This window comes from Geotrypetes seraphini, chromosome 4, assembly GCF_902459505.1.
Source record: "Geotrypetes seraphini chromosome 4, aGeoSer1.1, whole genome shotgun sequence".
NCBI classification, from domain to species: Eukaryota; Metazoa; Chordata; class Amphibia; order Gymnophiona; family Dermophiidae; genus Geotrypetes; species Geotrypetes seraphini.
The window spans coordinates 105,029,979-105,057,768 of NC_047087.1; the positions used below are offsets into that span (position 1 = coordinate 105,029,979).

Here is a 27,790-nt window from a genome sequence, read left to right on the forward strand (position 1 = left end):
TATGCGCGCGGCCTCACCTCTCCTCTCCTAAGTCAGCCGCTGCCCCGACAACACCCCCCCATGTACAAGTCCTGCGTGCTTGTACGTGGTGAGCGTGTTGTCGGGGCAGCGGCTGACTTAGGAGAGGAGAAATGAGGCTGCGCGCATGCTCATTCAGGATGGTGGCAGGCTTGGATCGGGAGCTGGGAGGCGCTGACGGACGGCAGAGGCATCGGCCAACGCGGGAGGGCAGCCGCACGGGGACCCCAAGGGAAGGAAGGCACCACTTTGGAATCGCTGCAGCACCCGCAGGCAGTTACTCACCTCTGGGCCACCATTGCTGAGTGCTCTTTAGCAGGGTAGTGCTCGGTTTACGAGACAAAAGTTTGCTGAGTGTTTTGCTCATCTTGCAAAACACTCGCAAACCGGTGCACTCGTAAACCGAGGTACCACTGTAATTGAAAATAATAAGCAAAGCAAAGCAGATGAAAAAGACACCTTCTCATCACTTTCAGAAGGAAAAAACTGAGGAGAGAGGACAGTGCCTGTTGATGCAGGGAGGTGGAGTTAAAAACGTAAGATGATACCTTCTACATCCCTCACAGGACTCGTGTGCTTTCTACACTGGAAATACATTTCTTTACTATATAAAATAACATAACACACTGTAAAAGTTTTCACAGCTCTGAAGTTGATTGAACAAGTCCAAACCCAATGTTGGCCTGCTAAATGAAAGCTTTCCAGGATAGCTTGAAAGAGATGTGGAATCTCAAACAGGTCTCTTCTATTCTCACCCTTCAGCTTTCCTTCCAAACTTTAATAACACATAGCTCATGAAACTTAAGAACAGAAAAGCAGACAAATAGTATTTGGATTGTCAGAAGTCCCAATCCTCCAAAGTTAAAAAAAAAAGCCTTTTTTTTCCAAAGGGATGCTGGAATGGTACAATACCGCTTCCTGTGCGTCTCAGATGGGAGACAGAGGGGATAGTTTTTCAGTCATAATGATAGCTCTTGAATGTACTTCCACCAAATCGTTTTCGCTCTGAAAAGCCTGGAATCTGTAGGAGAACAAAAAGTTGTCATGGCAGAAGCAGCAATAGCCCTGTAAATGTTAGTTAATTCCTAGAAATTCCTTAACCAGCTTGCTGAGTGATCATTATGGTATAATGTTATAAGATTTTTCCTATTTTTAAAATATTTTCCTTCTCTTGGCTCCTTTATATTTTGTGGATAAATGATTTTGGGGATTTTGATTACCTGATAGCGTTTTCTTATAGATTCGTATTTGCTTATTTCCTTCATCTTCAAATATTTTTGAGGAATGCAATTATGAAAGTTATAAATTTTTTTTAAAAAAGCAGCAGCAATAGCACCTTTCTTATGTGTCTGTTGTGGCCAATCTTATCACTTGTCTACTGTCATCTAGATGCCAACTTGACTCTTACAATTTCTGGGAATCAGTGCTCTTGAACTTTCCATGTCTCAGTATGAAGTATAGAAAGATCATTTTAAATAAAGAATAATATATTTTATAGAATAATTGATGAAGGGTGGGTGGGTAGGGTTTTATTTTTAATGTCTATTAGATTATATGTGTTAGATTTTATAGTGCTATATTGGAATCAATTTATGATATATTTTTGTGCACTTGTTTGATTTAAAAATGAATAAAGAATTAAAAAAAAAAATAAATAAATAAAGAAGAGAAATCCATGATAAGGAAACTGAACTACGTGGTCTCCAAAGTGCCACATTTCTTAATCTACTTTGGCATCAATATAAATAAAAACTTTCCACATCTCAAAGTAGAAAACATTATACCAATGAAAGATAAATTTTGAATGGCAGCTTGCTCGAACATAGCAGTAATTGGGCTGCTTCACTGCCAGATTGCATAGTGGCATGCTTTAGAAAATATTTCAGGTTCATAAAGAGTAACTGACAAACTCTGCACTCTACAGACAGACAGAGGGACAAAGCTCATGCTACTGAAGTAAATTAGAATTTGGGTCATTTGTTTTCTGCAGGAAACACATCTGTTCCGAGCCCATGAAAAATATGTGAGGGATCCTAGATTCCCTGAGACTTACTGGGCATCTCGGGTGGGCTCTGCTAAAAAGGGAGGAGTGGGCATTTAAATTGGCTAGGGGGTTGAAAGTGGACATTAAGAAGGTGCTCAATGTCCCACAGGTTAGGTACTTGATCTTGGTGGGCACATATACATTGACCAAGCAGGAAGAATTCTTGCAGGGAATGGTCCTTAAGATATTATAACACAGAGAAGGATCACTGAACCTTGGGGGGGAGGGATTTTAATTTATCCATGGACCCCTCTTTAGATAATTCTGGGAGAGTTCTAGGCTATGGGAAGAATAGATGAGTATTACAGGACACAGTATGAACCCTCAATGTAGAAGACAGGTGGTGTTGGTTACACCCCAGGGATAGGGAGTATACTCATTATTCTTCTGTGCATGATTCCTACTCAAGGTTTGACTACATATTTATAGAAAGAGACCTACTACTGAGGATAGGCCATGCACGGATAGAGTATATAACCTGGTCTGACCATGTACCAGGTTGGGTTGAGTTGTCTCAGCAACTGGAGGGTTAAGGGAAAAAATACTGGAAATTCAATGATAGTCTATTGGGTGACCTGGAGGTGTGTAGAGTGGTGGAACATTGGCTTGTGGACTACTTAGAATTCAATGAGGGTTGTGGTGCCTCACCTGAGGTGGCATGGGAAGGGGCCACCTTATCTCTTTGGCAGCTTTTTGGAATTTACAGAGGCAGGAGACTGTACAAAGGCTTTTATAACAGATAGGTAAACTTGAAACTACTCATAAACCCCAGCCTTGGAATAGTGGTGGAGCAGAGGTTAGAAGCAGTACGATGGGAGTTGAGAACTTATGATTTAGAACGCTTGAATTATAATATATAACTGCTCAGACAAAGATATTTTAATTTAATATCAAAGCTAGTTCTATAAGTGCTTTCGAGATTGTCTGTTACCCCCTTTACTGCATTTTCTTAATTCATTAGAAGCATGTAATCAACTGCTATATTTTATGCAAATGGCAGGGGTGATGGTCATCCAGAAGGAGGGGGAAGGATTCCTTGAATTGCACCTCTTACTGACCAATCTCTCTCTTGGGGGTAGACACGAAGATCTTTACTATAATATTGGCAGATCGACTCATGAGTTGGGTATCCAGCATTGTACACCCTATTCAACTGGGATTTACTCCAGGACAGGAGGTAGGGGACAATATACAGAGGGTTCTTACTCTGATGGAGCAGGCACATCATTTATAGCAGGAGACTGTGCTTTTGTCAATTGACTAGGAAAAGGCCTTCAATAGGGTCTCATGGCCCTTTATGTTTTGAGTATTGGAGGCTATCAGGTTGGAACCTTGGCTGTGGGAATGGATTCAGATTTTATACACTAACTCGATAGGGGTGATTAAGACTACTGGGCTTGATGGACCAGTAGTCTGACCCAGTAAGGCTGTTCTTATGTTCTTATACTGGGTCAGGTTGCCTCACATTAGTGATTTCTATTCTGCCATTACCTTGCGGTTCAAGGCGGATTACATACGAGTTGTCTTGATAATACAGAATACATACGTGGGTTACATATGAATTGTCATGATAATATAGATACATAAGGTGGATTATATGAGAATTGTCATATTTGGAGATACCTAGGTGGGTTACATGAGAATTGTCTTGATGTTAGGGGGTACAAAGGAGTGGTTTGAGCCTTTTTGATTTGTTAGGGAGTAGATCATATTGTAGGTGGAATTTGGGAAGAATCTAGTTTTCTTATATAGGTTTTATGTATTTTTTTGAAGAGTAGGGTTTTTGTTTCTTTTGTTCATATTGACTCTGTTCGTAGAAAATGGATATAAAGTGCTTATGAAATGGTATTATATTCCCATTTGTCTAGCTAATATGGGCAGAGGAACAGTTAAGACTTGTGGGAGGGGCTGTAGGGTGCGGGAACCTATATACGTAAGTGGTGGGAATGTAGGTTGGTACAAAGGTTTTGGTTCTCAGTCTTTCGAGTGCTCTCACAGATAGTGGGTAAACAGACACCTGATACCTATAAAATGGGAAGCAGCACTATTGTGTGTGTATATATATATATATATATATATATATATATATATATGGTGGAGCTAGAAGAGGGTGAACTGCACTTTTGTCAAATGGCCCTGATAGCTACCTGACTGATCATTGCGGCTAGTTGGAAGCAATCAATCTGTCCTGATTGGTGGCGAGTCATTGCCAAACTGGGTGGTTAGCATGATATGTATAAACTGACCACAGTAAAATATGGAAGACCTCGTTGCTATGATAGGATTTGAAGGTTGTTTGAATTTTGGGAACTTTTAATAGGAGCTGCTGTTATTTGTTGAGTATTGGATGAGGAAAGAGAGGGTTGGGGTGTATGTGAGGGAAGATATGAGTTAGTGGCTATGTATAGATGATTTCAATGTCTATTGAGCAGTTTGATGGGTGTGTGACAGCAACAACATGCACTTATCTGGATGATGTTATTATATGCTCATGGTTTGTATGCTCTTTGCAATATTCAATAAAATAATTAATTTTAAAAAAGATAAATATTTATACTAAGCCTCAAAAACAGAGTATTCTTTGTTAATATATATTTTTACTGGAAGACATATAAAGATGAAGAGATGCTGATTGCTGTCTTGGCTAATACAGAGCTAGTATTAACTCCACAATAGGCTAAAGAAACCAACCTGATTGCCGTCTCGTATAAAGTACCTCTTCTCTATGACCTAGGGAAGCAAACCAGAAAATATAATCAGCATGAAACGTTTAGATAAAGAAAACATGGCATCTGAGAATGTAGCAGCACAGATGGGAGGCCAAAAGGTTACGAGAAAATGTTAATAACCCAGTTTTACCTCTTATATAACAAAATGTTTCAAATCCTTCCCCCCAACTTCTGATACTAGATTTATTGTGTCAGGGCTTAATTTCTGGGGGTGGAGGGAGGAACAGCCTGAAACATAGTTCTACCACTTCATTTTACACTCCAGAGCAGCAAGAATATTCTGCTCCAACCTCTCCTTTCCAGGCAGCCTTCAGGGAAGATGAAGAAAGGAGGAGACACTTGAGTAGAGCAGAGAAGAGTCACACTGCTCCTTAATCTAGCCCCTCTTCTCCTGTTGCTCCTACTTCTACTCCTTATCTGCCTCTATTCCTAGAGGAGTCTGTATGTTAGGTGATCAATCCATGTTCACAAACTGTTTGCAGAAGGGTATCAATCACGTCTTTCAGCTCCTCCTCCTTCAGCAGTAGAGTATAGCGCCCTCTTCAGTTTGTACCAAAGCAATCAATCTTCACTGTAATAGAAGAGAGAAGGAGGGGGCACGGGAATTTCCCTGGAGATATCATACATTTCTACTCTATAACTCATGAAAAAAAAAAAAAAATTAACATGAACTTACAACATAAATATATTCATGAACCAACCTGCTGTGTGCAACTAGCACCAACACATAAGGAGCTCCAAAACTCAACAAACTCAATACTTTATTAGTAATTTATTCAGACATATTCATCCAACTGGCAGTAGAAGAACTCTAGTTCCAGACTATAGAGTTGTCCAAGGCAGAAAGCAGACAAACTGCAAAACCCACAGGGCGGGCCATACAGACTCCTGTATGTATTAACAGAAAGATTATCCAGGAGATCTTTCATTCTGTTACATAAACACAGGAGTCTGTACATTAGGTGACATACCAATGCGGCGTCAGACTTCTAGGGTGGGACAGATGAGCCTGCCCACAAAACCAAGAACCCAAAAGCAGAGTCCTCTCAAGCCACCACGTCCACGCTATAGAACGTTGTAAAGATATGAAAAGAAGACCAAGTAGTCACTTCTACAGATCTCATCAGGTGGAACTGCCCGGGATTCTGTCCATGAAGACATCACACTTCTGGTTGAATGAGCTTTCAGAGAAATAGGTGGCTGTTTGCCATAGCCAATATATATTGACAATATTGCCAATCGAACCTATCTGGTGATAGAAGATTTGGAAGCTGGTCTGCCTCACCTTGACTGACTGGTTAGAATAAAAAGAACGTCAAAGTCGAGAATCATTGGTCTATTCCAGGTAGTGGAATAAGACTCTTCATATATCCAGCCTCTGCAATATCTTGTCTTGCTTCATCGAATCTGTAGAATGACAAGGGGGCAAACAAACCTCTTGGTTGATATGAAAGGCTGACACAACCTTCAGAAGAAAGGAAGAGACCGTACGAAGTGAAACCCTAGCCTCTGTGATCTAGAGGAAGGGCTCGAAGCAGGAAAGAGCATGCAATTCCAAGATCTGTCTCACTGAGTATTGCCACTAGAAATAGTGTCTTCATCGTGAGATCCAGAAGGGATGCCTCTTGGAGGCTCATACAGGGGCTTAGAAAGGCCCTACAAAATGATATTAAGATTCCAGGATGGAAAAGGCCAGTGCAACAGAGGCCACAACCTAAGCGCCCCCTTCAAAAACCAGGTCACATCTGGGTGATAGCTTTCCTCCTTCAGCTTGGAAGCCTGCCACCCGAATCTTGAGAGATGCCACCACTAGGCCTTTTTCTAGTCTGGCCTACAGAAATACCAGGATTACAGGAATTGATGCCTCAAAAAGTTGTACCTAATCTTTGGCGCACCAAAGCTGGAAAGCCTTCCAGGCCTTAGCGTAAATCACAAACATTGATGGCTTTTTTGCCCGAGGATGAGTTGAAACAACTACCTCCAAATAACCCTTATGAGGTTAAGGCTATGTGCTCAAGAGCCATGACATAAGACCAAATTGCTCAGGGTTCGCCAGGAGAATTGGTCCCTGACTGAGGAATCCTGTGCGTACCGGTAGTTTAAAGCATCTGTCTCATTGGAGATGCACTAGATCTGCTTATCAAGGCTGGCGAGGCCAATCTGGAGCTATCAGGATCACAAGTCCCAGGTGATTTGCAATTATGCAGATGACCCGGCTCACCATGGGATGAGGCAGAAACACATATAGAAGCCTCTCTTCTGGCCAGGGCTTGACCAACACATCCAACCCATTGCTTCCCAGTTTGTCTCTTCAGCTGTAGAAGTTATTTGCTTTTGTGTTCTTGGCTGAAGCCATCAAGTCCATTGCCGGTGTTCCCCAAAGCTGGACAATGAGGTTGAATGCTCTTTGGGACAGTGACCACTCCCCTGGGTCTAGAGTCTGTTGCCTGAGAAAGTCAACCTGTACATTTTCCATTCCCACTACATGGGCTGCAGAGAACATCTGAAGATAAGCTTCCGCCCACTTGAACAACAGCTGGGTCTCCAGACACAATGAAGAACTTCTGATGCCTCCCTGTCTGAACACATAAGCTACCACGGTGCCACTGACTGAGAACACTCTGTCTTTCTTTTTTTTTTTTTTTCAAATTCTTTATTCATTTTTTTCATCCTCCATCAAGTACACAATATTACATCAATTGAATCATACACATCACTTGAAATTCTTCCTATTGTCATCTTAAATACTTAAATTATCTCCCTCCCCCACCCACCCTTTTCACAGATATTATAATCAAAAAATAACATACATGTGCTATATTCATAGATATTGATTAAACCTATATTATAACTATATACCACCCCCTCCCATAATTATAATTATACTTTCAATGTAAAAAGGCATCTAATCATTACAATAAGTTGTCAATGGCCCCCAAATCTTCATAAAATTATTATAATTCCCTTTTTGTATGGCAATTGTTCTTTCCATTCTGTATATATGAGACAACGAATTCCATCAGAAGGTGTAATTAAATCTTGTGTAATTTTTCCAATTTCTGGTGATATGTTGAATGGCGACTCCTGTCATTATTAATAAAAGTTTACTATTATTTGATGAAATTTGATTTTTTATTCTCATTGACGTCCCAAATAGGATTGTATCATATGATAGAACTACATGGTTTTCTAATAAACAATTAATTTGTGACCAAATTGATTTCCAAAAGGCCATGATACAGGGACAAAAGTATAATAAATGATCTAAAGTCCCTGCTTCCAGATTACAATGCCAGCATCTATTAGACTTAGAGCTATCCAACTTTTGTAATCTAACTGGGGTCCAAAATGCTCTATGTAACAAAAAGAACCAAGTTTGTCTCATAGATGCAGACAATATACATCTCATTCTCCAAGACCAAATTCATGGTCATTGAGATGCAGAAATTTGATGCTTAATCTCAATGCTCCAAATGTCTCTAAGACCAGTCCTTGGTTTTTTATTCATAAATCCAGATATCAATTTATACCACTGTGTGGCCTGGTGTCCCAAGAAATCCGCTTGAAAGCATAAGAATTCCAGACTATACTGATTGTTAAGATTTTTCCATTCAGGGAACCCCTCCTGAATAGCCTGCTTCAGCTGCAACGATTTAAAGCTTTGTGATTTGTTTAGACCATATTTATGTTGCAGTTGTGAAAAATCAAGCAGTTTACCATTTAAAATAACATCACCTAGAGTCCGTATACCTGCAATAATCCAATGCTTCCATACGATTTTAAAACCGCCAACTTGAATCTTGGAGTTTAGCCATAAAGATTGATTTGTTGATTTGTGTATTGGTTTGGACTTAAATTGCTAACATAACGCAAAGTTTTCCATGTATCCATCAATATTCTGTTCTCTTTATATTTCCTAGGCATTTGAATACTAAGAACATGAGATAAGTTTATAGGAAACATGAGTTGCCATTCCAAATACAGCCAATCTGGGATATTTTCCATGAGCTCTGGGAGGACCCAATACATACCCTGGTGTAAAATATAGGCTTGATGATACCTATAAAAGTTTGGAAAATTACCCCACCCTCCGCAATTGATTTTTGTAAAGGTACTAAGGCAATTCTAGGCATTTTACCCAGCCAAACAAATTTTGTAAGAATATCATTTAACTTTTTATAAAAGGACCCCTGAAAAAAAACTGGTATCATACTCATTTGATAACAAACCACAGGCAATATCATCATTTTAATAGTTTGGACTCTCCCCCACCAAGAAATATGTAAAGGATTCCATTGCTCACTCATTTCTGTTACTTTTTTTAATAAAAATTTTTCATTCTCTTTCATTGTGTCTTCTAGTGTGTTTTTTATTCTAATATCTAAATATTTTAATCCATCTTCTTTCCATACAAATGAGAATGAATCAATAAGCCTTTAGTACAATGCTCATTAAGTGGAAGAATTTCTGACTTGCTCCAATTTATCTTATATCCTGAAAATTTTCCAAATTTCTCTATCAACTCAAGCAAGCATGGAATGGTAGTTTCTGGATTCCTCAAATAAAGCAGCATATCATCTGCATAAGCAGAGATTTTATATTCCCAGTCTGTACGAGGAATACCTTGTATCCCCTTTGCTTGTTGAATGGCTAATAACAAGGGTTCTAAAACAATATCAAAAAGCAAAGGAGATAAGGGACAACCTTGTCTAACCCCCCTCTGCAAAACGCTCTGATAAATTATTATTAATGTATAATCTTGCAGCAGGGGAGCTATACAACGTCTGAATCATTTGTATAAATCCTGAACCTATACCAAATCAATCTAATGCCTGATACATGAAAGTCCATTCAACTCGATCAAAGGCTTTCTCTGTATCCTCAACACTAGATGAATGGCTCAAAGCTCCAGATGATTTACGGACTACTTTTGTCTGGAGGCAGACATCCTCCTCCACATAGTATCAAACAAAATCAAGTACGTGTAAGCTGCATTACTCCACTCAAGATATAAAACAACTTATTACCCTTGCAGAATTCAAATAAGGGGTATAATTCCATTTAAATTTACCTTTAATAAGGCATATGTAGCAATATTTAAATCCCTCTGTGTATCCTCTAAGGTACCACAATAAATCCTATCCTGCATCAAGCATTCCAATGTACTTCTAAAATATACATTTTAACATTTTCAAGCATGCAGAAGAAGAAAATAATTCCCAATACAACATTTCCTGAATTATTAACCCACAGATTGGCCTGCCTTCCCACTGTTAGAGATTAAAAATTCTCCCATGCCATCATTAGAAGAATACCAGCAAGTAGTAATATGTCCATGGCTTCCAGCAACAATGCTGTCATATAAAATACCCTACAGTATTGATTTTGTTTGATACAGTATGCTGCCTTAACCTGGGGTGGCAGGGACATGCCACAAATGAGACTGACACTGCAGCTTTGATCCCCAAAGCCAGTGCTTAAAATTGCCTCTTAAGATCCACATCCACTTTGTGATCTTGTGCATCTTTTAACATCACTTCTCCCTTGCTAGGGAGGGAGATACATTTAGTCATTTGAGCCACCTTGAAATCCACCTTCGGCTGACTAAACAGCTGTGAAAACCAGGAGCCATAGAGTAAAGTTTGGACACCTTCGGGGAGCCTTCCGGAGTCTCTCACTGCTCAGTGATGCACAGGGAAAAGGGTGGTCTGAGCATCTGGGTCGTTCATGACCGTGAACTGTGAAATGGATGGTTGCTGAGGATCCAACTCCCTGAGTGTATTCATAATAACATATGGGATGGTAGCCAACTTGAACAGCTGCTGCACTGATGGATAATCTCCTTGGTGGAGGGCAACTATTGCCTCTTGACTCGTGGTTCCTGTCAGGGAATTGGAATCCTCCAGTAAAGGAGCTGAGCCCTGGGACAATAAAAGCATGGAGTTTGACCTCCAATTTTCCCAGTCCTGTTCCGCTTGGTCACTTAGGCTGGGAGCCAGCTTTCTCCGTGATGAGGAGACCTCCAGAAGAGGGATCTCTCCCTGACTCACTGCTGGTGCATCCCCAAATAGCGCTGCACATCCAAGACCTGTCAAATAAGTTTTCCACAGGAGATTCACAAACTCTGGGATAAAGGTGGCCCCACAGACCCCTGCAGGACCTCAGATTGGCTTCTCTTGGGCTCCGCAGCAACGATGCACTTGGGTAATTCCATGTCAACTGGTCCAATTTTAAGGTGGGTCCTCACTCGACATTTTCCATGGATACAAAAAAATGGCCCACATAAAGGGCCCTAACTCTGGCCCCAGTTGAGACTATGCCTCAAAACTTTGGATATCTTAATTAGAGGTCCTGAAAAAAATTCAACAATTTCTGAGATGGTTGAGTGGGGCGCTCTGGACCATTTGACATGGAATGACCCACTTGTGTTTTGCGCCTTCACTGTTTGAGGTCTCTGGGAGGGATTTTCTCCCCACCACTTGGAACCCCTGTGGTTTACCAGTCCTAGAGGACTCAAAGGAGTCTAAGCCCGGCTCCCTCGCATAAACTGTGGCACGTGGAACATAGACGCTCCTCAGGGACAGAATAGCCTGAGGAGTCCACCCTAGTTGATTTTGAACCAAATTCAGGGATTCTGAGACAGATGGAGGCTTTAGAAAAAAAATTGTTTATAATCCAAGATGGTCACTGCCAGTGAATTGTACCAAACCGTAGGGGCTCCCCTGAAGGTCAAAAATTCATGAGAGTTTTGGAGGACGGGGACCCTAGCTTTGGTCTCAGAAACCCTTAAAACTAACTTTTTCAGAACCCCCCTGATTTTCCACACAGGGAATAATGGGCTGTACTCACTGTGCTTTGCTGGTGCCTGCCTGTGTCAGCTTTTCTGCAGCCTGACTGAATGGGGAAGTCTTTCTACTACAAAAGAAACATTCCACAACTGAAGATCTTCAGGCTTTCAGTTAGATAAATACTGCATGAGGACTCTACCCCCACAGATCCTTACAGTACAACAAGGAAAGATCAAAATGTAGCTGGCTCCCTGAAACCCAAATGGATTCACACAGGGGTCCCACAGCCTGCACTCAAGCCTCTGATAAATCAGAAGGAGCTGGCTCCCAGGGGAATGGACTCCGAGCCTCGAAGAAGCACTAAGCAAGATGGCTCAACAGGTATACCTGGGGGTTGCCCTGCGAGCTGAAGCCCACCCTTGCGGTATCTGTGTCCTCTTCCAAGCAAAGTAGCCCCAAAAATGGGGACCTCTTAGCATAAAAGCCTCCCAAAACAGAAGAAAAATACCCCCAATTAATAAAAACTGAACAGAGCAGATCAGAACACAACTTCTCAATTTGCTTGCAGAAGGAAAATCTGAAGAGGACACTGTACACTGCTGAAAGAGGAGAAACTGAAAGATGTGATTGAAACCCTTCTGTAAACAGTTCACAAGCATGGATTGACTCTTGTGTTTATGTAACCGAATTTCAGTTTCAGTATTAAAACTGGGCCAAAATCTGGATTTGGGTTTTGGTTGAAACCGAAACTCCTCCTGATCATTCTCCAGCTCCCCATCTCACCTGACCACCCATAGGCCCTCCCTGGGCCTACCTGAAGAAGCCCTGGTGGTCTAGTAGTTTCTTCAGGGACAGGAACAAACTCTACTTCTTCTTGCCTGCTGCCACTGCTCAGCAGAAATGGTGCCAAGACTACTGCAGGAGGACCAAACAGTCATTTTGAGATTGGAACCAGCATAGGCAGAACAAATCTCCTGCTCTTGCTGGTTCCACTCTCAAAATAGTTCTAAAGGGAATGATTTATCATTCAGAACTGTGATACTAGAGGAAAAGCTTGCAAATGAAGATCATCATGGTTGTAACACTAATTTCAAAAAGGAAGCAGGATTGTTTTTTGGAAAAAATGCATAGCTAACTATAATAGGGAGAAGTGCTAAGGGCTATATTTGAGGAAGGAAAAAATTGTTTCGCTGTGCTGTAGCATTAGCTATGAATGCAGTATTTTTCCATATTCTTTGGAATAATCTTGCCGAGACAGCTGGCAGGTAATTAGAACAGGGCACAGTGATCAATAGTGTGATTCACACCAATCTGTCCCACAGATTCTGGAGTAGAAAGACTAGTGTATTAACTGTGGTACATCAAAGCCCCAAACATTACCTTATCAAAGAACCTGCTGAGTTTGACAGCATTAGATGAACCTGCAGCCAAATATCGAGGATTAGTGCAATCCTGGAAACAGAAAAAGCAATAAGCAACAGAAGCCAGACGCTGTATATAACATTTCCTCCTTAGCTGGCTGTATAGTCTTATACAGTAACCTGTTCAAACCATATTGTCTTCCTAAAAATCAAAGGAAGACAGGTATAAAAAAATACCGAAACATTTTTAGTTATGTCATAAAGACTTTTGTAGCTGTGATGCAGAACAGACACCTGCATATGAGACTCACCTCTGCATAGGTCTTGGAGGTGATGGATACTGGTGCAAGCTTGGGCAATTCTAATTCCTATCAATACTGGAATGCACTATTTCTCGCTGGTCACAAATCCCCTAAATATATAGGGCTAGATTCACTAAGCAAACCAATCGTGTACCAATCGGTTTGCGACCCGTTTTCCCTCCGACCCGATTCACTAACCTGTGTAGCGATCCCATCCTGATCCGTGCATGCAAATGAGGGGAATCGGCATGCAAAGCAGGAAGGATACGATTCACAAAACTTTTTTCCCTACACACCGACTGGCTGGCCGATCAAGAACAAGCGACTGGTGAGGACCAGTCACTTGTGTAAAAAACAGCTTTGCCCCAACTCTTCTCTCTAGCTCCCCTGCTCTCTCTGCCTATTCCAACTCTCTCTAGCTCTCCCGACTCTCCTGCTCTCTAAAACTGCCCTGACTACTGGCTCTCCCAACTCTCCTGCTCTCTGCTACCCTTCCCCGCAGTGCGTGGTTTTAAAGTGGGGCTGCACTGCAAGGAAGGACGGCAGAGAGCAGGAGAGTCATAAATTGCCCACCCCCTGGCCCAGCCCAACCCCCCCCTTACGCAAAGGTTAGGAGCAGGAGGAGTGCTAAATCACTCCTGCTTCGTAGGCCTCCTTGTCACCGACCCCTCCGACCTGCCCACCGCACCCCAACCGGCCCACCCCTGGTCGGGCCGGGTTGCCTGGACCCAGCACCTCCCTCCCCATACCTTGAAAATACTTGGGAGCAGGATGGGTGCCCGGTTCCTCCTGCTCCTTAGGCCTCCTTCATCGCATCTTCGGGAGCAGGAGGAAGCGCAAAGTCCTCCTGCTCCTCTCCGATGCTACTTCGCAATATGGGCCTTAGGCCATGCCCCGGTGCATCATGTGATGCACGGGTAGGGACCTAAGGCCCTGATTGGCTGAGGCGTCTCGGGCTCCTCCTTTGGGAGGGGCCTGGGGTGCCTCAGCCAATCAGGGACTTCCTTAGGGAGGAGTCTAAGGAAGTCCCTGATTGCCCAATCAGTGCCTTAGGCCTTTCCCCGTGCATCAGATGATGCGCCAGGGCAGGGCCTAAGAACGCTATTGTGCAGCGACATCCGGGGGAGTAGGAGCAGGAGGACTTTCCTCCTGCTCCCGAAGATTGGCCTAGGAGCAGGAGGGTCCGGGTACCCCTCCTCCTCCCAACCGTTGAACAGGTATGCGGGGCGAGTGGGCCGGACCCGACCGCCTGGGCTGACCTGGGGTGGGCCGATCGTGGGTGAGGCGGTGGGGCCAGTGAGCTGGCCGTGCTTGATCGGGATGGGGGGTGTCGGGCAGGGCTGGTGTGTCAGGCTAGTGTAGACGCTCCTGCCTGTCCTGCTCTGCCCCAATCTCTCCTGCCTGCTTGCCGGACTCTTCTGCTCTCTGCTGCCATTCCCCGCAGTGCAGGCCTGCTTTAAAACCACGGGCTTGCACTGCAGGGCATGGCGGCAGAGAGGAGATTCCGGCGAGCAGGCAAGAGAGATCAAGGCAGGCAGGAGAGATCAGGGCAGAGCCCTGACAGCAGTGACAGGAGGCTGCTTCTCCTGTCACTACTGTTAGGGTCTGTGCATGAGGGTCTATGCGATCCCTGCTCGCAAATGGAGGCGTTCCTCCAATCGCCCCCATTTGAATACGACTGATTTGTGAATCAGTCGGACCTGCCCGAATCGGAAACAGATTGTTCCGATTCGGGCAGGTTAGTGAATCTAGCCCATAGTGTTCAAAATCGAATGTGCAAATTTGGGCATGTGCCCAAATTATGCACACAATTGCTTAACAAGCCAATCAGTGCTGATAATTGGGCGCTAACAATTAATGATGCTAATTGGCAATAATTGAAATTATGCCTGCATCTTTTAGTCGCTATTCTATAAAAAATGTGCACAAAACTTTTCCACTCGGATCCAAAAAGGGATGTGGCCATGGGTTGGTCAGAGACGTTTCTAGGATTTGTGCACAGTGTTATAGAAATTTGGGCGATCCATGCCTAATAAAGAATTTGGGAGATCCATGCCTAATATATATTAAAAAACAAAACCCCACCTTGGTTTCATCTGTGCTTACTTATAGAAATAACCTAATGTATCAGGTTGTAAACAAAATTTAAATTTCAGATAAGGGCAAATCCAATCCAGATAGAGTTAGTCAATGATTTTGGTAATAAAATCTTGCTATCTAATCATAGAAAACTCCTGGAAAGAAAAGCAAATAAAGGAAGGAGAAATCACAAATCTCTGCTGCAAATAGCAACAGCCTGTAGTTTTAAAGACAAACAACGAGTGAATTAGAGAAATTCCAGGAAGCCAAAGCTATGGTGTCCAAAGCCACCAGGATCTGAAACTCTACAATCAAAATGAAAGCCTGGAAACCAATACAAACCAAATTTATTTCTTCTGCATTGAAGTCCTCTGCCAAAAATGCAGTCCTGGCCAAAACCTCAATGCGTTTGTTCTCTGGAATCTGATCCAGTTTGGTACCAATCACCAATAATGGAATCTGGTTATCCACAAACTGCTCCCGGTCGTAGTCCCTTTTCATGAAAGCAAACACATTCATTAAGGAAACAAACCACTTAATTAGTAGCATATTTATTCCAGAATAGCAAATACTATAACAGATAGACGTTCTATCGAAATTGTCTCTCTGACTTTGGAAGTTTCTCGCAAGACATCCAAAAGTCAGGACAGAGAAACGTCCATTTTTGAAACCACTAGATGTCTACATTTAAAAAAAAAATGAACTATTTGGATGTCTTGACTGTCAGGATGTCCAACCTTAAGACGTCTAACTTTTTCTGTCATTTTCGATCACAAAAACGTCCACGTACAAAACATCCAAATCCAGACCATTTGGACAAGGGGTGGGGGCCAGCATTGTACTGGCCATATAGACATGCCAACAGAGAAGTGGGGCACCTTAGAGGGCACTACTGTGAAATTCACATAAAGGGTACCAGATGTACATAACCCCCAATAATTTATGAAGAGCCCTCCAAAACTCCCCCCAAACCTACTATACTCAACTGTCTACCACCCTACTAGCCCTTATGGATGCAGGTGGCACCTATATGGCAATATAGTAGGGTTTTGGTGGCCTCACACTTTCCACCATAGAGTGGCTTATGGGACTGAGTTCTTCTCTCTGTGGGTCACTAGCCCTCCCACCAGGCTACTAAAGCACCTCTGTGGTGCTCTACTACGCTTTTCCATACCTGGTGTTGCGGTTCTAGAGAGAGGTATGTACTGCAGGATTGTTCAGAAAAACTAAAGTTGGAAAAATTGTGCGAATTAAGATTTTCCCATTAATCTGGTTGTGCTTGATCAGAAAATAATTTTTAAACATTTTTTAAAGCCCATCCTGGGGTCCCTCAAAGCCACTGATTACATAAAGTTCTGTTTTTCTTAAAAGTTGCTATTTTTGCTTAATGGAGCAAATTTCTTGGCATTATAACTTTTATGTTTTCAAACTCAGCAATGATACATTGATAAAAAGACATTTTATGTCAAGTTTGATTTATTTATTTTTTTTTTTTTAATTTTATTTATTGAATTTTTCAATTTTTACAATGTTTGAAATTCAAGTGATATAATTAATTACTATATATCATTGTATCTATCATTAATACAACTTAATTTATAATTAGTATATATTATATATAATCAAAAGTTATACATCCCTCCCCTTTTTCCAATTAATGATTCTAAAAATTATACATGTCCCTCCCCTTTTCTATATAAGTATTATAATTGTGCTAAGAAATCTAATCATTAGAATAATTAGTCAATGGTTGCCAAATTTTATTGAAATTATGAATGTTCCCGTGTTGTAATGCTATTACTTTTTCCATTTTGTATATATGACAGACAGAGTTCCACCAGAACGTATAATTTAATTTGGTATAGTCTTTCCAATTCTGAGTTATTTGTTGCATGGCGACTCCTGTCAATATTAATAGTAGTTTATTATTGTTTACTGAGATCGGACTCTGAGTTCTCATTGCAGTTCCAAATAATACAGTGTCATATGAGAGTCCTACATGATTTTCTAGTAATTTGTTAATTTGGGGCCAAATCATATTCCAAAAGGCATTTACACAGGGACAAAAAAAAATTAGATGATCTAACGTCCCTATTTCTATTTTACAATGCCAGCATCTATTGGATCTAGTAATATCTATCTTTTGCAAGCGCGTAGGGGTCCATAACACTCTATGTAATAAAAACATCCATGTTTGACTCATAGATGCTGACTTTGTAGATCTTAATCTCCAGGACCAAAATCGTGGCCATTGAGACGCAGAAATTGTCTGTCCAATCTCAATACTCCAAATATCCCTAAGACCAGTTTTCTTTTTTTTATTTAAAAATCCATATATCAATTTGTACCATTTTGCGGCTTGGTGACCCAAGAAATCCGCCTGGAAACATAAAACCTGCAGACTATATTGGGTATTAAGATTTTTCCATTCAGGGAACCCTACCTGAATGGCCTGCTTCAATTGCATCCATTTAAAATATTGTGATTTATTTAAGCCAAATTTATTTTGCAATTGTGAAAAACTAAGCAGTGAACCTTCTGAAATGACATCATTTAATGTTCGTATACCTGCACTTATCCATTGTTTCCAGACGATCTTAAATCCGCCAATTTTGATCCTGGAGTTTACCCAAATAGATTGATTTAGTGATTTACAAATTGGATCTGGTGATAGGTTATTTATATATCTTAATGTTTTCCAAGTGTCTAATAATATTCTGTTTTCTTTGTATCTTCTGGGCATTGTTATACTAATTAAATGATCTAAATGTAATGGGAACAGGAGTCGCCATTCTAAATATAGCCAATCTGGTACATTCTCCATGAGATCTGGGAGGATCCAATACATACCCTGTCTTAGAATATAGGCTTGATGGTACCTATAAAAATTTGGAAAATTTACCCCTCCCTCCATAATTGGTCTTTGTAAAGATACTAAAGCAATTCTGGGTCTTTTCCCAAACCAAACAAATTTTGTAATAATATTGTTTAATTTTTTATAAAAGGACCCCTGAAAAAATATTGGTATCATACTCATTTGATAACAAACTACAGGCAATATCATCATTTTAATTGTTTGAATTCTTCCCCACCATGAAAGATGTAAAGGATTCCATTGTTCACACATTTCTGTAATTTTTTTTCAATAAAAGTTTTTCATTTTCTTTGACTGTATCATCAATTGTATTTTTGATCATAATTCCTAAATATTTTAATCCTTCCTCTTTCCAAATAAATGAATATGAATCAAATAATCCTTTGGTGCAGTGAACATTAATTGGAAGAATTTCTGATTTACTCCAATTAATTTTATATCCAGAGAATTTTCCAAATTCCTCTAGAAGATTAAGTAAATTTGGAATAGTAATCCCCGGTTCTCTCAAATATAATAAGATATCATCTGCATATGCAGAAAGTTTATATTCCCAGTAAGAAAATGGGATTCCCCTTATCTCCTTAGTTTGATTAATTGCAATTAACAAGGGTTCTAGAACAATATCAAAAAGTAAGGGAGACAAAGGACATCCTTGTCTAACTCCCCTTTGCAAATTAAATTTATCTGATAAATTGTTATTTATATATAATCTTGCACCAGGAGAGCTATACAATGTCTGAATCATTTTAATAAAACCGGGTCCTATTCCAAACCATTCTAGAGATTGATACATAAATTTCCATTCTACTCTATCAAATGCTTTTTCTGCATCCAAAGATAGCATAAAAGTTGGATCATTCATATTTTTTGCTAAATTTAAAGAGTGAAATGCTAATCTGGTGTTATGTGATGAGTGTCTTTTAGCAATAAATCCTGTTTGATGTACATCAATAATGAAAGGAAGAGCTTTTGCCAATCTTATTGCTAGTACTTTAGAAATTAATTTACCATCTACATTTAATAAGGAAATAGGCCTGTAATTTGAAACCAAGGTAGGATCTTTGTTTGGTTTTGGTAAGACAATAATTAATGAATCAGCCATAGTACCTGATATATTTCCATTATTCATTAGATATTGATACAATTTTAATAGATATGGTAAAATAATGTTTTGAAATGATTTATAAAATTCAACCGTATAACCATCACCACCCGGAGCGGATCCAACTCTAAGAGACTTCAATGCTGATTCTATTTCTTTTAAAGATATAGGTTCTTCTAAACTTCTTTTTATATGATCTGGAACATTTGGTCCAATAAATGAATTTAAAAATTTTTGTCCATCTTGTTCTTTATTTTCATAAGATTCAGAAGAATATAAATCTTTATAAAAATCAAGAAATTGTCTTAAAATGTCTTTATTGTTAGTGTGTGTATTACCTTGTATATCTTTAATTGCAATAATCTTGGATTTTCTTTTTTTTGCTTTAAGGAAATTTGCCAATAATTTTCCAGCTTTATTTGAATTTCCGTAAAATTGAACTTGTCTATTAAATAAATCTTTTCTCACAAATTGAGAAGAAATCTCATTATATTTAACTTTTAATTTTAATAAATCTTGTAATGTTTTATTTTCCCATTTTTCAATTAATTTATTTTCTAATAATTTAATTTGTTTTCCTAATTCAAGAAATTGTTTTTTATGTTGTTTATTAATATATGCTGAGTATGAAATAATATTCCCTCTCATTGTTGCTTTAAAAGCGTCCCATAAAATCTCAGCATTAATATTATCTGAATCATTAATTTGAAAAAATTCTTGTATTTTTAATTTAAATTCTTCGAGAAAATTTGAATCCGCTAAAAAAGTATTATTAAATCTCCAAATTGAATTTAAATGTTCAATATCATAATTTTGAAGATTAATCCACACACCAGCATGATCCGAAATTATAATAGGATCTATAACTGCTTTTATCACACGCTGCGCTAGGTTATTAGAAACAAATATATAATCAATTCGTGAAAAGGATTTGTGGACCTGAGAACAAAAAGAAAATTCCTGATCATTAAAATGAAGAATACGCCATATATCTACTAAATCACAAGATTGAATCAAATTATCTAAGCCTAATGATTTCATAATTCTACTTGGTTTTTTATCCAAAATTGGATCCATTACAGCATTGAAATCTCCTGCTACTATTAAATTAGATGTAGCCAGTGGTAAAAGTAATTGTTGAATTTGTTTGAAAAACTCCATTTGATTCGTATTAGGAGCATATAAATTGAATAAATTCATGGTTGTATTTCCCAGATCCATTTCGACATGCACCCATCTACCTAAGGGGTCATAATTTATTAATTTGAAATTCGCATTGCATTTTTTGTTTATCAGAATAGCCACTCCAGCTTTTTTCTTTAAAGCCGGTGCAAATAAACATTTAGAAATCCAACCCCCAGATAATTTTTTAGATTCAGTTTCAGAAAGATGGGTCTCTTGTATGAAGTAGATATCCGCATTTTGATTTTTAAGGAACGATAATATTTTCTTTTTCTTAATAGGATGATTTAAACCATTGACATTCATAGAATAAATTTTTATATCCATCTTATTTATTATTAAATTTTAACCAATATTCTATGATAATATACATGATTAGATCTCAGCACAATTAATATATATTGATTCCCATTCCCACCCTCTATTTTCCCTCCCGACCCTCCCACTATCAATGTTTGTCCTGGAACACACATTGGTCATGCAAAACCTAAATCCCCTCCCCCAGGCAACTAATCATTCATAAAAATATTCTCTAATTCAATACATTTCATATTTCTTTATCCACCTTATTATTCATTTAAACCTTCATTAAATCCCCTTGTATATTATAGTTCATATCAAATTTAATTTGATAAATCATATTAATCTTTTCAAGTCTTAGATATAAATAATATATTACCCCTTCAATAAATTAAATATATTTCATATATAGTTCTAATTTCATATATTCAAATTAGATATATCTATTCCTATATATATAATATATATAATAATAAATATTTTAGTAAATCATTTTATATATTTGAAAATCATCATTTATAGTATCGTAATATGTATAGATAAATATTTATATCAAAAAGATTTTATAATTAATACCTATGTTATAATAATTTCCCATTCATTTAACCGAATCCAAAAAAATTTTTCCATTAATATTAGCAGAATTAAATATAGATGTAGTAATTCATATAAATTATAATTGGATAAATCATCTTAATATTTTCAATTCTTAGATAAAAATAATATATTCTCCCTACAATAAATTTAATATATGTAAAATATAATTCTAATTCCATATATCATATTGTAATAATAACATTTTTAAACATCATCATTTATAATAACCTAATATGTATAGGAATTAAATATCTATGTTATAATAATTTCCACACTCATTTTAATCAAATCTAAAATAAATTTTTTTTTTTTCCAATTAATAATAGCAGTATTAAATATATATGCAATAATTCTATAATAGTATTCAATTCAATTATAATGTAAATTTATCATAACATCCAATATATTAATAATAATTGAATCAAAAATTATAAAATTTTTTTTTTTTTTTTTTTAAATGGATGGAATAAAATCAAAAATTAATTTAAGTCATAAAATTCAATATATTGTAATAAAATTTGAATCAAAAATTGTCATTCTTATTTTATCTTGCATTTTCTATATCCTTTCTTCAGATGAAACTTCCATTTTATTCTGATTATGTGTAGACATTAGTTCCTCTTCTTTTTTCTTTCTTTATTTCCATCTATTTTCATTAGATAAATTTGCTTTATTCTGCTTTATTATGTAGACATTGGTTCTTCTTGTGTCAAAAATTCTTTCAGTTTAGCAGGATCTTGAAAATACATAGATTTATTTCCTGTAGAAATTCTCATTGTAGACGGATAGTAAAGACCATACATGTAGCCCTTTTCTTTTAATTGTTGTCTGAATGTAAGGAATTGTTTCCTTATATTTGCAGTATCTTTAGCAAAGTCAGGAACAAAAATCAGTTTAGATCCTTTATAGTTTAGGTTTTTATTTGCTTTTGCCACTTTTAAGATCTCAAATGCTTGTTGGTATCTTAATACTTTGAAGATCAGAGGTCTAGGAGCTGTCTGGTTTGTTTGTTTTCTTGTGGGGATTCTGTGGGCACGTTCTATCTCCAACGGCCATTTAGAATTCAGCTGCAGCAGTTTAGGCAAAAGATTTTCCAAGAACTGTATAGGGTTTTCTCCTTCAATATTTTCAGCTAAGCCAAGGATTCTAATATTCTTTCTTTTTCCTCGATTCTCCATATCAATTAGTTGATTTTTTAAGGCTGTTACATTTTTCTTTTCCTCTTCACACTTTTGTGTGAAAGTTTCCAACTGACAGATTCTTTCCTCCATCACAGACATTCTTTGTCTGTCAGTTTGGATTTCTTGTTTCAGGTTAATCAACTCTTCCTTCACTTCTGATAATTTGTTGGCATTATCAGTCAGCATTATTTTGATTTTAAATAATTCTGCCATGATGTCAGCTTTTTCATTAATTTCATCTGCTTCCAGCGGGATTGGTACGCTGGACGGCGATACAGGGGTTACCTTTGACCTTTTTGCTGACACTCCTGAAGTACAAGGTTTTTCATTTTTTCCTTGCCTTATCGCTGCCATTTCCGCCGTTGATTTTTATTATTTTTAAGTCGGACAAGTAAATAAATAGTTTTATTTTATTCAGTTGTTGCCTGGGGCTCAGGAGCTCTGCAGTTAAGCTGCCATATCGTGCGTGTTCCAAGTTCTAGAATCCAAGTTTGATTTATTGAAAAATAATAAATCAGTACAGAAATAACACTATGCTTATTATAACAAGTGTGGTCCTTAGAACCCCACTAATACAATGTTACAATCACAAAACAATAGGAAAACATTCTCCTATCATCAAATGATGACAGAAAGATATGCAAAATATCTAGCAATATTTTATTAAATGAACCACTTTATTGTGGAAAATAAACAGAAATATAACATACCTTGCTAATAGCTAAACATGTACACTTTGGTGTAGTCATCTACCAATGAATGGCGTCTAAATTTAGGTGCTGATTGCTGCCTTACCAGCACCTAAGTTAATTAACAAACACCGTTTAAAACAGCAAAAAAACTCAACATTAAAGCGCCTACTGGTGCCTAAATAATACACGCTGGAATTGTGCCTATGTAGCCGTTTTGGCCGCCTATCACCACTATGGACGTGGCTAATGCCTAAAGTGGCATTAGGTGGCCTGAAGTGCCTACGTAGACACAATCCACGAGAAAGATAGGCGTCGGAAATGTGGGCATGGAAAACCCTGTCCTACATTTCTGGCGCCTTTCGCGGAAGCACAATTCTCTATATGGCATCGTCGCATGATTGACATGCGATCGGTGGCCACTTTTTAAAGTGGTGGCCGATATTGGCGCCTTACAGAAAATCCAGGCCTCAATGTCTTCTTGAGATAGTCAGGATAAAGCCTGCGATGCTGTTCAAGTCTTTGGAACAAGACCTCACACTGCACTACACTTCTGTTCAACTCCTTATTGCAAGGAGTTGAACAGCACCGCAGGCTTTATCCTTTCTCAAGAAGACATTGAATGTTTGAGTGTTTGGAATGCCATTGGTAGATGACTATACCAAAGTGTACGTATTTAGCTATTAGCAAAGTATGTTAAATTTCTGTTATTTTTCACAATAAAGTACAGATATTGAAGGTTAAATTAATAAAATACTGCTAGATTTTTTGCAGAAAATGTCTTTTTATCATTATTTGATGACAGAAGAATGTTTTCCTATTGTTTTCTCATTGTAACACTGTATTAGTGGGGTTCTAAGGAATCTGACCCACTTGTTATAGTAAGCATATTGGAGACTAGTATTATTTCAGTACTGATTTATTGCTCTTTTTCAATAAAACAGACTTGACATAAAGGCCCTGATTCTGCAAAATGCGCCCCGATCGTAGGCAGCTGTAGGCGTCCTACAGCTGTCTAATCAGCCAATCAGGAGGCACATTTTCTAAAAAAAAATGCTCCCCAGGCGGGTCGCCTATATTGAAGGTGCCTCCAGGAGCCCTGCAATCCCACCTAAGCTCGCCTAAGGCTAAGCGGTAGCCTTAGGCGAACCTAGGCAGCCCTATGTGTCTCCCTAGTAGAGCGGGAGACGCTTACAATGTAAGCAAGTAAAATGCTGGCCTACATGGTAAGTAGACGCGGAGGTTATACTTAATCACGGCAAGGGATCTCCCTGCCGCAATTAGTATAGCAGCCGCGGCTCCGGCTGCCAATCTCTCCTCTGCCTCCCCCAACGATCGCGGCAGGAGGGTGCCCAACCCCTCCTGCCCACAGAACCCACGATTGCTGGCAGGAGGGTGCTCAACCCTTCGTACCGGTAGACCCCCCACCCCACCCCTGACGATCATAGCAGGAGGGTGCCTAACCCCTCCTGCCCACAGAACCCATGATCGCTGGCAGGAAGGTGCTCAACCCTTCCTGCCGGTAGGCTCCGCCCCCCACAGATCGCCGTCAGGAAGGTACCCAACCCCTCTTGCCGGACCCCCCTATGACCCCTGCCATCAAAATGCCCCAACCCCCCCTCCCCAGACACCCCCCAATGAAACCCCTCAACCCTGGAACCCCCCTTCAGGCTTACCCACAAGTTGGCCGAACGGGTCCTCACACCGTCCGGTCAGCAAGCCCACCTCCGTCCAAATGAGGTGGGCCCGCCCCTCCCCTGCCCAACCCACAGGATCCTAGGGCCGGATTGGCCCAGGCGCCTAAGGCCCCTCCCCCCATAGGCCACTTTTTGAACGGGGTTTATTTTTTGAAGATTACGAGTCCCTTAAGTGTTTTGAAAATGCCTCTATTAGTGTATCTTTTAATCAGATGAAATTCAAAGTTTATTCGTTTGTAAGTCTTTCTATTTGATGGCAGGGGCATTTTATGATTATGTTTGGATATGTTTTGTGTTCAGTATTTCCCACATAACCATATTAAAATGATGATAAAAGATTCAGAGACGGAAAAACAATCAATAAATATAATCCTTCACACCGCCGACACTAAACTGTTCAAAGTTGTTAAAACGCAGATTGTGAAAAATTGCAGGTGGACCTTAAGAAATTGGAAGACTGGGCATCCAAATGGCAGATGAAATTTAATGTGGACAAATGCCAAGTGATGCACATTGGGAAGAATAACCTGAATCACAGTTACTGGATGTTAGGGTCCACCTTGGGGATTAGCGCCCAAGAAAAGGATCTGAGTATCATCGTAGACAATACGATGAAACCTTCTGCCCAATGTGAGGCAACGGCCAAAAAAGCATACAGGATGCTAGGAATTATTAAAAAGGGATGGTTAACAAGACTAAGAATGTTATCATGCCCCTGTATCGCTCCATGGTGCGACCTCATCTAGGAGTATTGCATTCAGTTCTGGTCTCCTTATCTCAAGAAAGATATAGTGGCGCTAGAAAAGGTTCAAAGAAGAGCGACCAAGATGGTAAAGGGGATGGAACTCCTCTCGTATGAGGAAAGACTAAAACGGTTAGGGCTTTTCAGCTTGGAAAAGAGATGGCTGAGGGGAGATACGATTGAAGTCTACAAAATCCTGTAGAACGGGTGCAAGTGGATCGATTTTTCACTCTGTCAAAAATTACAAAGACTAGGGGACACTCGATGAACTTACAGGGAAATACTTTTAAAACCAATAGGAGGAAATTTATTTTCACTCAGAGAATTGTTAAGCTCTGGAAAGCATTGCCAGAGGATGTGGTAAGAGCGGATAGTGTAGCTGGTTTTAAGAAAGGTTTGGACAAGTTCATGGAGGAAAAGTCCATAGTTTGTTATTGAGAAAGACATGGGAGAAAGCCACTGCTTGTCCTGGATTGATAGCATGGAATATTGCTATCCCTTGGGTTTTGGCCAGGTACTAGTGACCTGGATTGGCCACTGTGAGAACTGGCTATTGGGCTTGATGGACCATTGGTCTGACCCAGTAAGGCTATTCTTATGTTCTTATGTTGAGAAATGTCACAGATGCTGATATTTTCTATTTTCTCATATCCTCTTTCATGCACAGGTTTTGCACTGCAGCAATGGCCTTCCTGGGGCTTTGAAGCAGGGCAGCTTAAGAGCTGGTCTCTGGGCTATCAGCCCTTGTCATTTTAAAGAAATAAACTCCTATATCATTCTCTTGAAAGAGCTGGAGAATCAAACCATGCCTCTCCACTCAAAAACTGAAAGCAGTAACCACTAAAAACAGAATTCCTTGTGCTGCTATATTTCAATGTCTTCTACTTCTCTGCTTTAGTTACACTCAGTGATATAGCTAGGGAGGTTTGCGCCTTGAGCAGTGGCACAACCAGAACATAACGTCAGAAGGGAGCCGAGGCTGTCGTGAGTAGGGTTACCAGATTTTACTTTAGTAAAATCCGATCCCCCTAAACCTGCCCCCAGGCCCGCCCAGTTCCACCCATCCCTGCCCTGTTATACCCCAGTCCTGCCCCTCCCCCCCCCCCCCCCCCCCGCTATCTGCCCTCCTGCCTAACACGATTTTGAAGAAGCTTTTCAAAACCAGACAAAGTGCCGGGTTTTGAAAAGCCGTCCGGACCCCCGGACATGTCCTCGAAAAGGAGGACATATCCGGGAAAATCCAGACGTCTAGTAGCCCTAGGTGTGAGCAGCAGGTAGAAGATGCTGCTCAAACTGGCGAACATTTTAAGATGTATGTGGGGGTGGCAAGGAGGAGGAGAGATGCCATTGCCCCCGCGAAGATGGAACCAAGAATGGTCCAAAACGGTTTACTATGCCACTGATTACACTCAACATTTAGATTTTTCAACTCTGATCGCTACTGCTACCTTTGGTACAAAGTATTCACTGGTGAACTGGGCATGATGGGAACAAATCATCATCATCGTACTGCAAATTATTGCTTAGGCATTATCTCAAACAAAAAAAAAATAAAAAAAATAATAAAACACCTGTATTAAATGTCTATAGGAATAAGTTTAACTAGAGAAAACCTGACAGCAACCAATGAATTTAAATTCTTCTAACACTAAAACAATAAACAAACTGGAAAAAACCCAAAACATAAAGAAGACTTATGGCCAGTTGCTAAGACGACTTGAGGCATAATCTTCATCCTTTACTTCCATATCTTTGGCAGGCTGAGGTATGATGCAATGTTCACCTAGAGCTATTTCTGTGTTTCCCAGGAGCCAGCCATTAATAAAAATGATAGCGTATAAGTGGAAACAAGCCTGCTCCCAGGGATTCTGCAATCTAAGCAAGGATCTATTTTAAAATCTACACTTAGGTTTCTCACTGTGAATGCTACTAATTGCACCAGCATACATTTTGCTGAAGAGCTTACAACAGTTACTACATTGATGATAAAAGAGGCTGAACCTAGATATATAGGAGCTGTATGAAACAATGAGGCGATCTGCTTGGCTTTTTCCCCCTCTTTGCAAGGTTTCTCTCTCTAATCTTTCCCATCTGGCCTTTATCA

General features: G+C 39.5%; 1 protein-coding gene across 2 annotated transcripts in view; it reads right to left on the reverse strand.

Annotated features, from left to right (window-relative positions):
- Positions 1 to 766: 766 nt before the first annotated feature.
- Positions 767 to 27,790, reverse strand: part of RABL3 (RAB, member of RAS oncogene family like 3) — a 52,139-nt gene continuing 25,115 nt past the window's right edge. For both annotated transcript variants that reach the window (XM_033941386.1, XM_033941385.1), the window contains exons 6-9: positions 15,664 to 15,814; positions 12,960 to 13,031; positions 4,754 to 4,792; positions 767 to 1,039 (exon numbers count right to left, since the gene is read on the reverse strand). In XM_033941386.1, coding sequence (XP_033797277.1) covers positions 974 to 1,039; positions 4,754 to 4,792; positions 12,960 to 13,031; positions 15,664 to 15,814 — 328 coding nt within the window. In that variant the 3' untranslated portion in view covers positions 767 to 973. The remainder of the gene's footprint in view (positions 1,040 to 4,753; positions 4,793 to 12,959; positions 13,032 to 15,663; positions 15,815 to 27,790) is intronic.